Source organism: Argiope bruennichi, chromosome 3 (genome assembly GCF_947563725.1).
Source record: "Argiope bruennichi chromosome 3, qqArgBrue1.1, whole genome shotgun sequence".
Taxonomy (NCBI): domain Eukaryota; kingdom Metazoa; phylum Arthropoda; class Arachnida; order Araneae; family Araneidae; genus Argiope; species Argiope bruennichi.
This window is the reverse complement of record NC_079153.1, coordinates 98,162,255-98,175,065: the sequence shown is the minus strand read 5'-3', so window position 1 is coordinate 98,175,065 and position 12,811 is coordinate 98,162,255. Positions and strand designations below refer to the sequence as shown.

The 12,811-nt window shown below is 29.1% G+C and overlaps 1 protein-coding gene across 2 annotated transcripts in view; it reads right to left on the bottom strand.

Annotated features, from left to right (window-relative positions):
• LOC129963199 (uncharacterized) overlaps positions 1 to 12,811 on the bottom strand; it is an 88,109-nt gene that overhangs the window by 38,749 nt on the left and 36,549 nt on the right. For both annotated transcript variants that reach the window (XM_056077376.1, XM_056077378.1), the window contains exons 2-3: positions 4,995 to 5,098; positions 3,573 to 3,650 (exon numbers count right to left, since the gene is read on the bottom strand). In XM_056077376.1, coding sequence (XP_055933351.1) covers positions 3,573 to 3,650; positions 4,995 to 5,098 — 182 coding nt within the window. The remainder of the gene's footprint in view (positions 1 to 3,572; positions 3,651 to 4,994; positions 5,099 to 12,811) is intronic.

Here is a 12,811-nt window from a genome sequence, read left to right as displayed (position 1 = left end):
TCAGGATATTGAAAACGAACAGTACATTGGTAATTTTTCTGAGAGACTGTTTTTAATAGCTGTTGACTAGGGTTTGACAGTTTTCAAACCCGGTTTTAAAAAACCGGTTTTTTTAAAGTAAATTTATCACATTCGAAAACCGGTTTTTAAATTAAGAAAACCGGTTTTAAGAATTCATATTATTATGTAAAAATTAGTTTTGAACTTATTTGATTTGCTATTCATTCTATGCAACGGGCAGCAAACACATTTTTCAACGTTGCAAGTTGCGTTGGCCAGTGCTTGTACACTGCAGAGTTGCGCCTCGAATTCGTCAATTTATGTTTCTCATAAACATCCCTTTTCACTTTTTTTTCTAGGTGAAACAAAAGTTTGATAAAGTTCATCTTTTGCTTCTCGTCCGATGTTTTGTCTATTGCTATTAAGTCGGTGCTAATAGAAACGTCAGCAATTTGACTCTTTCGTTTCGAAGAACGTGTGAAAGGAATAAATAATTCCCCATTTTCTGCTTCCTGATCACAGTATTTAATGATATCATATAAAATTTTCTTCGTACCACTCCTGAAAGCTTTTTTACTACACCACTTGAACTAGCTATATCAGTACGAAATATTCAATTAAAATAAAATTGGAATTTTAAATAAAACACAGGGTGTTAAAATATTCCATATTTTCTTTCGCAGCGTTTTAACATAAATTATGTCTTTAGCAGGCATCGGAATCAGATTAAGAAGTGTTTCTTTTTTCAAAATTCCTAGGAAATGTGTCGATTAGATTATTTTAAATTGCATTAATATTAATAGTTAAAATAATAAAATTGTAAAATAAACGTCGAAAATATTTATTCAATAACTTTAATTTCATTTTTAGATAAAAATGAGTAAGTCGGAAGTTTGGGATAATTTCAAAAAGTTCGGGATAGACAAGGCAATCTGAAATCATTGTAATAAAATGTTGAGCTGCAAAGGATCATCTATGAGTAATCTACATAATCATTTGAAAGCAGTTCATAAAATAATTGTCGGATATAATATAATTGTTTAATTTCTTAAGACCCTGAAGAAAAACTTACAAATCCAAAAACACTGAAAGCCGAATTCTCATTATTTGAACAAACGAATAAAAGAACAAAAAAAAAAAAATTAGATTTCTAATTTGATGCCAAACTCAGTAACTAGTGAACGAATATTTTCAATTTCAAGCAATATTGTGTCCAAAATAAGAATGAGACTTAGCCACCGTTCAGTGGATATTTTATGTTTTTTAAAATCCTATTTTCTTAAAAGAAATTAAAATTAGTGAAAATAATATAAATATTATTTGAAATTTTTGTTTGAGTTTTCGTTATTTTGTGTAAGTAATATGTATATGTAATCTTTAATTTTGTTTTTCATATTTTAACTTTGATATTGATTTCGTTTTTTGTTATTTTATATAAATTAAAATTAAAAAAAATAGAATGGGGAAAAATATTTTATTTTTTCCCTATTCAATTTTTTTTTTTTTGACAAAAATTCAAAAATCGGCTAAAACCGGTTTTTTTGGAAATATCGAATTCGAAAACCGGTTTTTCAAAAAGTCGGTTTTTGTATAAATACTACTGTTGACATTTTTTTTTATAACCACTTATTTTCAGATGCCGTGCATAACATCTGCAAAAGTTCAAAAAAACCTTAATGTTTGTGTTATTTAGAATTTAGGCGAAAGCATGCTAATCCAAACATCATATTGTCATTTGACAGCAGTGCAGATGTACCAATCCTTAACAATATATATAATATTGTTCGAAAAAAGAACTAACAATAGAATAAATCAAAAAAGAAATCCTCCCAGTGCCATATGTTGCTGGAAAAGAATATTGTCCTGCTGTAGTATAGATAAAATTTCATCCCTTTAATATTCTTTATTTTCTTCGCAGCTTTCACTTCTTCTTTTCTTTCGTTGTGAATATTCAGCATGATTTTAAATTCCGCTATTATAATTTATTGTTACATTAATATTTAACTTTTTTTTGTATTTGCCAATTTTTGGTGAAGATGAACATAATTATGTATTATTTTCCGTTGAGACATTCTATGCATGATATCGACGTACAACGATCTTCATAAAAAAAAAGTGGCAACATTTTTCTTTTTTGTATTGTTCTCTTATTCACATTTTATATTTCACATCATAAACTGTTATAACTGATAAAGCTGAATACTAGGGCCGAGGATTCGCCATGATGGATATTATGATAAGGCTATTTTTTAAAAGCATTACAGAAAAAAACACTTTTTAAATTTTTATGCGTTTTATATTTTTTCAGATTCATAACTGCATAAGAAAAAAATTATTCACTTTCATGCAAAATAGATTCCGTTAAATTGTGCTTACCTAACTAAACGCAATTTATTAAGCCAATTATTCCTGGTCGCTTCACATATCATACTAAAAAACTGGCAAAATTTCAAAATATTTCATTTTCTAGAGGCTTTCAAAAATGCTCTTTTCTCCCCAACCCCCAACTTTCAAAATCAATTTGAATATTTCATTATTAATTTTAATTTAATATCTGTATAAATAGATTTAAATAACAAATTGTGATAATGTTAAACTACCAAAACACTTAATTGCAGAACACTTTCTAAAATAGTGGTTTCAGTATATCGCATATAAAAAAACTCGAACAACCGAAATTTTAAAGTGAATTTTAAAAAAATAGAAACAAAAAAATACAAAACATTTTTTACAAATTAAGAATGTTATTAGATTATATTAATATAATCTTAATTATAATATTAATATAATTAAGTCTGTTATTAATTTTAAAAGTATATTAGATAATTATAATTTTATAATATTAATTTTAAAAATATCTGAATAAATTCGATTACACTACTTTTTTGAACAAATTTGATTTTGTAATCTCATTTATAATTAAATGAGATTACAAAATTAAATAAATTACAAAATACCGCTAAAGAAATTTCGAAGGATCGGGATCCTTAAAAGTTGTGGGTCTTAGAGGTAATTTTTCTGCTTTATTTGTTTGTTTAATTCTCTGGCCTTGGTTTTTATTTCATATTTGTCTATTTAATAATTCAATCCATACATTTTGTGTGGTTATTCTCGAGCATTTAGCATTTCAGGCCAACTTTATTCCAACAATCTTTGTGAACGCCTTGCTAGAATACACTCACTTCGATGTCCTCAAAAACTCTTCCCCCCCCCACACACACACACACTATTCGTATTTGCTGAATGTCAATTCCAAACGGCTCAAAGGAAGCAGACAGATGAAATTTGGGACTGGTGGTATTTTCTACTTTCCGCTCAATGCTATGCCGATTTTGATAATTTCAACAGTGATTGATCAATTTTTAGATGCCACTACTTCATTCGCATGGTATAAAATGGAATGATCGGGAAATGAAGTGATCACGTCTTTTGAGACAATTCATAACAATTAACCGTAAATCTATAGCATGGTAGCCCTTCATTGCATAATAGTCTTCATGCTCTTTTAATTACCTGTAATAAATATATAAATATTTCATATTAACCAGGAGATAAATTTACAAAATTCTCACCTGATAAAATCTTTCATCCTTGTCTAGAACCCAGAGGGCATCATATACTCTCAATTCTTCTAACGACTTTCTTAGGACCTATCAACATTCAACATAACTATATTTAATATAACTGTGTTTTAATGTAGCAACTAGTACAATAATTTACGAATATAAAAAGCTTTGTTCTAAATATTGACTCAAAGCAATTAACTAAACGAATCTGTGGCACAAAAATCAAATTTTAATCTAGAATATGAATATGTCCCACAAATATGCACAAATAATTCAATTTATTTATTAGATAAATGATGCTAAAATTTATTTCACTAATTTAATGAAATTTTTAAATGACAAATCAGCAGGTCATTTTTTAAGGAATAGCAAATTAAAATATTTATGGAACTGAGACTCCTTTAGTTTATAAGATGTAATTAATTTTATTTAGTAACATTATCAATTAATAATCAATTTTAAAAATCAAGGCTCTCCACCATGATTTAACCCTTTCTAGGATCGTGGGAAGTATGCTTCACACCAAATTTACCAATCTTTGTATGAAATTATGTAGGTTGGCATAAGTTCAGACAAATTTTTTAGTAAGTCAGAAACTTAGATGCTTCAGTTCTTTATCTCGGACAAAATGATGTGCCTTGATTTGTTACTTAATTATTAATTAACCAAATTAATTAATTAATCATATTAAATTTATCTAATAAGTTAAATGAATCCCTTTTCTTATTCTAATTTCAAACCCAAAAATATTTTAACATAATATGACTAGAAAAAAAATGGCCCTTTAAAGGGTTAAGACGAGGAATGGAATATCTGAAGTTTCTGTTATCAAAAAATTTACAAGAATTTAAGCCATCCTCGTTTTCAACGTTTTCATCCGACACATAGCTATATCATAATAATATTAATAATTAATTGAAAAGAGATTAAGATCACATTACATGATCACAATACTCATTAATATTTTTGTAATAACAAAAATTATCATAAGATGGTACTTATAACCAGAGGTAATAAAATATTTTGCCATGGAAATTTAAATATTAATGAATTTGATGGTAAGTATATTATCGACATCCTCAGAAAGCGTGCTTTGAAAAACAATAATTGTTTACAACTTTTATAAATACAAACAATTATTGAATAATTTTGGAAATATTAAGAAAGGTGAGACATATAATTTCATTACTAGAAAAATATATGTTACAAACTATATACTTTTTCTCTGGATGAAAACATGAATTTAACAAAGTATTTTAGAATGTAGTCCATTCATTTCACGTCACAATCGCGTAAAAATATGACAGCGCAAATGTTACCTAACATGCAATAACAAGTTATCTCACACATTTTTATAACACCTTTTTTTTTTTTCCTGAAGCGAAATATATAAAACGGCAAATGTTTCAGAATTAAAGTTGAAGTTACCTGTTCAAGAGGTTCAGGTATTCGAGTCTTGACTTCTGTAGAGTCATCTGTTTTCCCTGAATCAGTGCTAATTTGTATGGAAGGAACTTTACTGGTCGGTGTATCTAAAACACAAAAAAAAGGTTGTCGGAAAAAAAATTCCTTAAATTTTTCTTTTTGCAAAATTTTTTTGCGGAGATCATTATGAAATTAAATTCATAATTGTCTTTATACAACAAAATCAAGCAAAAGTTTAGAATTTTAAGATATAAATAACGGAAAAAAATGATTTTCACACCTATTTTTATTAACTATTAATTTCCTTTGATCACCAGAAGTTGCCGGAAATAATAGTAGCGTTTAATTTCAATTAAATCACTTATGCATAGCTTCATGTTCATGATTTCCACAAGAAACATTTAATTTTGATAGACATAAAAACTAGATTGTTTGAAGCCTTTCACCTGTTCTATTTATTATGCGCATGAACTAACCTAATAGAATCAAGTCCAATGTCATCATATTCCTATTAAAAATGTAATTCTCCGGTATCTATAAACTTTCGCAAAATATTTTCTTATTCTCATAAAAATTGCATAAGTATTAAATTTAAAAATAAAATAAATATTTAAACTTTCTTTCTTGGCTATCAATAATGAAAGAAAATCGCTTGATTAAATATTTTGAGGAATAATAACTTTTTAAATTTAAATTCTTCAATGAAATCTATAATAGAATACAAAAAATAATAATTAATAATAATAAATTAATAGATGAATAATTAGAAAGAACCGGTTCCCCCTAGCACTTTTCGTTAAAACGCGTTTTACCTAGTTAATTCAAGTTTTGACTGATTTCGTAACATACACACACACATACACATTTTGAAATATATATATATATCAAAAACTAGTATCAATATAAGTCTCAAGCTAGTGTCAAAAACTAAAAATTACTTGCAAATTCCATGCATGATTTCGAATATAAATCAAAGCAAACAATAAAACATATCTAAATTGTGGCATTTTGACTTGAAAAATCTCACTTGTGGTTATTACATTGCAGCTGAAAATTGCTTTGGAGTTCGACTACGACAACAACAGCAAAATTTTAATAATAAGAAGAATTCAATGCATTCGAATCAGCTATGAATTGAATATAAATTATACGGCCATATAAATAGAACGATGGGGGTTAACAGGTAATCAGATTAACTTTTATTTTAAATCAAAACTTACTTTGCAATAAATCTATATGCAATATATCCATGCAATATAGATTTAAAATAAAGATCATTCAAAATGATGATAATTTTTCAGTTTCGTTGAGGAAATGTTTGAATTTCATTTGAAATGAATTAAAAAATTTTCAATTTAGCAACAATTTGTTTAAATATTCATTCAGAAGAAAACTTAAACAGTCTTGTACTAACATGCATTAGAAAATGCGGGTTTTTCATGCATAATATTAATTAACACTATCTACCGCAAGAAATAGTTTATTATTTTAAGATCTTATATTCATATCTTTTTGCCCTTATTTTATAAATTTTATCGGCAACTTTTTTTTGCCTAAAACGACTCCTGTGCAGAGACTTTGGAATTGCAGCCCTCGCTCCCTTTTTTTTTTTTTTTTTTTTATTTTCAACAATTGAACTTTCACTTCTTTTCAGAAAATTAACTACGCAAATTATTAAAACAATTTTCAGAATTAATTTGTAATATCTAATTCAGCTATTTCATTCTACAAAACTTATGGAATTCTACATGCTGATTGCCAGAAAAATATGTCATGCTTTTAAACTGTTTTCAAATAATTTTTTTGCAGCATCATTTGTATTCTAAATGCGCCATTTATGTATTGTAATCATCAGTTAAAAATATTTGAAGAACTATACATTATCTATTTTATTTCTCCATTCATTTAGGAACGATTTTTTTAATAGACGAAAATTAACCTTAAATTCTTACAGTAACCGATCTAACTTCCACTGATTTACATATTATTTAAAGCTAAGCTATTAGCCTAAATGATTGACGTATTTTAAGAAGCCACCAGTATTTTTCTTGCAATATTTTCTTCTAAGAAAACAAATTAAACAAAAAAAATTTCCCATTAGAATTGACTGTTTTGTCGACATTTTCGGACCAAATAGTATTTGTCTCAAAGAAACGCCATACTTTGATAAATGGATTTTATTGTAGGCGGTGTAGGAATTTATCTAAAATTATGCATGTGTCCATAAAGAGACATTCAAAGCTTCATGTCAGTTTCAATCGCAGATGAACTGAGCTTGTTTAAAAAAAAAAACGTTCCGTTTCAAGAAACGACTAATAAGGCTAGGAGGTTGTATTAAATTTTACATTGGATTAAAATATAGGAAAGCATAATTCTTTAAAATCATTTAGAACATTTTTTTCATATGGAACTAAATACCTAACTCTGATGGTTTAGAAACGAGCAATTGGCTTACTATCAGAGTGGATATCTTGTATTAAGGGATCAGATCATATATCAGATATCAGAGTGGATATCTTATGAATGTCAATTTGCTGAATGAAACGTGCCTAGCTGGTTTTAAATTTACTATATAAAAATGATAATCAACCTATATATTCTAAACAAATGGTTTTTACAATGAATAAAAGATGCATTTATCATGATAAATATTACGTCTCATGACACAAAGGAGGGTATTTATTTATCTGAAATATAATTCAAGAATTTAATTAAATGAAAGCATTGTTGTGCCAATGTAATGCCAAAAAGGAATTGTATTCTTATTTAAAATATACAAATAGTATAATAATTTTATTTTAAATCTTGGTTGGGCAATACATATAAGAATGATAAATGAATAAAATCAATGTTTCCGGTCTATTATTTTATCGCCAGTTTTCAAATGGTACCATAAAATAATTTTTTTTCAATCTTTTTAGATTTATCGTCGCCAAACGCACCTTGTGACATACTGAATCACAGCATATTATAGTGCAGCACCAACAAAATTGACGCCAAGTTCATTTCTATTGAGATAAACAATGGCACATGCAGTTCAACCTTCGGAAAGACATAAATTAACTTCGCCACCCAAAGTAAAGTTTCCTGTCGTGGAAAACTGACAGGAAAACCTTGAAACTCGGTTAAGTGGAGGACGTCAACCTTTATTGTCCGCTACAATACGTTTCTTCCTAAATGCATTCATTATTTTTTTCTCCGATGTTTTAATTCCTGCAAGTGTTCGAAGAAATTTATTGAATGTTTTTTTTTCTGGCAGACGTTTTTCCTAGAAAGAGGAAAATGTTAAATTATTTTGAAAACAGTGGCATATTTACATATTTCACATTCCTAGGCTGTTCTTAATGTAAGACCCCTCCTTTGATAATATAGTCAATTTAGTTCCACATTTCATTACAGTGTTAATATATTATGATTTTGTATTTTAATCTAATATTTTTTATTTTCTTGTATACATAGCATAAAAAGAGTATAGTAATCGTCAAAACGTTCAAACCAAAACGAATCTCCATGTTTTAAACCCCCTTGAGTACGAAAAACACATATTTGGAAAATGTCCGTTTGTTCGTCTGTGTTTATCTGTGACAAAGATAACTCAAAAACGCTTTCAGTTAGACGGATGAGATTTGATATATGGTCTTAACACCAAATTTGTTGATTTCTATCAAATTTTATGCAAAATCCGTTTAGAGGAAATCTGTCTGTCCGGATTAGTTAGTTAATGTTAAGTTATATTAACGTCCCGTTGAAACGCAATACTAGGGCTATTTCGGGACGGACCTCGTAATTTTGAACCACGGTCAGATGACGAGGACGACACCTGAGCTGGCATCCCCCTCTCCACATCACACCACACCAGCGGGAGGGCGTTTGGCATGACGGATTTAACGTGCAGCAGACCCCCTAACACGACGGTTCTTCGGTGGAATCGGGTCTCGAAACTGAAACCCTACGGCTCACAAGCCGAGACCTTACCACCAGGTCACCGTGGCCTGTCTGTCTGGATGTTTGAAGATAAGTTAACATAATAACTACAAAATGAAGAGAACCAGATGAATAACATTCGGCACATACATTTAACATCTATAATGTAGACATCTATCAAAATTTGAGTCCTATGCTACAATGGGTTTGACTGTCTGTTAGTCTGTACTTTCAGAAACATATAAACGCAATGGTGCATATATAAAATTTAGTATGGGATTTTGTGATTGCAAATGTTGTGTTTTAAATTTTTTTTGTTTCACTCGATTGAGAAAAACGCATCTAAAATACATACTCGATTTTCAAATGTTATTAACTGCATGCCAGAGCTTAATCGCCAAATAATTCGCCATGGATGACACGAAAAATTTAGTAAAAATGCTAAATTCACGCCAAAAGTTAATATTTCGTAACCAGAGCACGCCAATGCCATGTAAGACGTTCTCTGGTATAACAACTTCATTAGAGTATGCGAGAAAGCTTATGGAAGATCACTCCAGCTGGTTATATTTTGTAAACTTTGTGAATATGTATTTGCCTTTATTTATTTATTTATTACGATTCCAGATTGCCCGGTATTCGTGTTTTTTCGCAATATTGCATAAAATCTTTTGCCTTTATAAAAATTCTAATAATAATGAAGAAAACGAAATGCTTGGCCTGTTATACTTGATGAATTGGAAACATAATCCTAATAATGTATCATTCATAGAACTTGTCATTTTTACAGCAACTTGGAGGTTAAGGTTTTTTTTTATTTTTATCCTCCTGTATGCCGCCTCCTGTTAGCCTAGTGGCAACAAGATAGTTGCCTAGTCTCTCTAATTAGAAATCTGCCACAGAACGATGAACGATGTCAATTTACATTTCTATTCAATTTTCATAAAAAGATAAGATATTAAGAGGACAAAAATTTCAATTTTTCTCTAGAGAGATTTACTGCTATCCTTACAATGTCCGCGTGTTTACTATCATTAATAAAGTAATAATTCATTAATAACTTCAAGATTTTGTGTTTTCGTTATGTTTACAATTTTACGTAAACTGATGAGATATTTCTAAACAAAAACTTGAATCTTTCGAATCATCTATTTTCACTATCCTAGATAAGAATGATAAACAAATGATTATTCTGATAATTATCGGAAAATAATGATTAAAAATTAGAAATTGTGCCAATTTTTTTTTTTTTTTTTTTTTTTTTTTTTTATCTAGGAAATATGTCTCACTTTTTGAGAGTACAATATTTTCAAAGTATGAAAATTCGCAGTAATGAAATAAAAAAAGAAGCGATGGGAATTTTGAAATGTACAATGGTGTACAAAATGTACATGGTATCAAATATGGATTTGATACCATGGATTTTTTTCTACTGTATATTAAAACTCTAAACCATTAATTTTCACTTTCTTGTATACGAAGCATACAAAAACAATTATCATCACGAAATTCGATCTCGATAATTTGATAAATATTTCATTTCAAATCTCTCTTTCGAATAATATATTTTTGAAACTATGTTGCTCTTTGGGGAATGCTTTTGGCTTTTAATCGTTGACATTCATTTGATATACAAGTATTAGAAAATCGAATATATATTTTGGACTGATTTTTTCTAATCGATTGAAGCTAAAATTTGACACAGAATTATAGTTGTTACAAAGTCGTAAAACAAATTTCATTTACTTAAATAATTTCGTTTTTGAGACATTGCGCTTATATGTTTATGAAAATTTAAAGAGACAGGCAATCAACTTTTGGACGAATTTGGTTCCAAATTTGGTTGTTTCCCACATTTCAGACTTAATCTGTGTGCCAAGTTTTATCTGTTTACCACTCTTTATTTTGTAGTTATTATGTTAATTTATATTCAGACAATCGAATAAATAAACTTTCTTTGAATAAATTCCGTTCAAAATTTTCGTAGAAATCTACATATGGGTGTAAAGAAAACATTCTATTTTTCATTTCTCTAGCTCAAAGTGTTTTTGAGATATCGTTTTCGCATAATATAGACATGATTACGAAAAATGTATTTTTCACATCGAGGTCTAAAACGAGGAAATTCACCAAAACCTCAAGTTGCAATTTTTTTTTATGATTATAGTACTTTCCCTTCATATATTTCATATCTGAGAAAGTAAAAAAGCGTTAGAAACATCTTACTTGGTAACTATAATTTAAGAAATTTTTAAAATGATATTCCAGCAATAATATAATACATATCCTATAATACATAAAGAAATCTGTGTCCAGCCCGCGATGTCATATTATGATGAAGACATTCACTCTGTTTCAACGCCGTTGAAATATTATTTAACCATTTTCCTTCTTCATAATTCTGAAATTTGGAAAACCGCCAAGAAATGAAATGAATGATGATGTATCGTGTAGAAAAAAAAGACAGAAAAAAAAGATTTTTTTTCCACACTTTTTAAAATTTTTGCCATGAAACTGTTTACTTGATTTGTTACTATTGTTGCAAAAAACATGAGTGTCCCAATTGTCACTTCTCAGAATTGAAATCTCACGAAATGAAATATAAAAAAAATCTTTTCGTGCGTTGTGGAGTGCTACTGGGAAGAGAAAAAGACTGTAATTATTTTTTCTTCCACGACACTTCATATTTCACAAAGGCGCGTGTGACTTGCGTGCTAAGCAGCGTAAAGGTAAGAAAATTTGTTACCAGGAATTTTCAAATCTATTGCTTTTAAGAAAATGAATAAGACGAAGGCAAAGAGAAAAATTTTCTTGAAACAGATTTTCTTCTTTCTGTCATAATTTGAATTAAAATTATCTGAGGTACTAATCGATTTTTACAAAACGCTTGCTCAATTTTTCCTAAATGCAAATGATATCCTTACATTGTATATTACATTTTCCTCTACATAGTTTTGGAATACGGGGGATAGGTTCAAGATCCAACGTTTATTCCATCATTGCTCATGTTATTTAGCGGATGAGGTAGCAAATGTCCCTCTGGTGTTTTGAGATGGCAAAGGTTTTGCTATCTCAGGTGTCATCCTCGTTATCTGACTACAATGAAAAATAGTTTCCCTATAAATCATTTAATATCCCGATCTACAGCAAATTAAACTAAACTAAAATTTAAAAAAAAAACGTATTAAGAATATATTTTACATATTGTTATAATTTCTATCATGAAAGCAAATCATGTAACAATAAAAAATACGTAATACTTTATATATAGTGTTCCCCAACTCCAAGTACAAAATAGGAGGGATTAGAGAACATCAATAGGTACTAGGAATAGTAATCGATGGAATACTATGCACAAAGGAATAAATATAGTCAAAAACATAAGGCGACGCTTTTCGCAACTTGCGTTCCATGTTGCGACTCAATGGGTTTCTCTTTATGGATGTTGACTGTGTGTGGTCAACGAGAATCGTTTGTTTACTGGCCGAGCTAATCAATATTTACTTGAAAAATGACCTAGAAAATGGAAATGGACAACCTATTTTATGATTGTATCGAAAGATTTCCAACATACTAAATTACCAAGTGTTCGCTGATGGCCGTCAGAACCTGTCTGAACATAGTGCCTAGACATTATGTTTAAATTCTACAAAATTCTTCATAATATCGACGAGTCTCCGTCCGTTTGCAGTTTTTGTACGTGACTATGTGGATTGGTCTTTAGATGTGGATAAATTGGGCCTGATTGTTCAATTGCATGGATCTCCTCTAACATCAGATCACCTAATATTTTGAATTTTTACGGCGCCTTGAAGGTCATCGCTTAAAAAATAGTAGATTCTGACTTGCTCCATCCCTATTCTTGACATCCAGACACGAATTTCCATCCTTGTTGC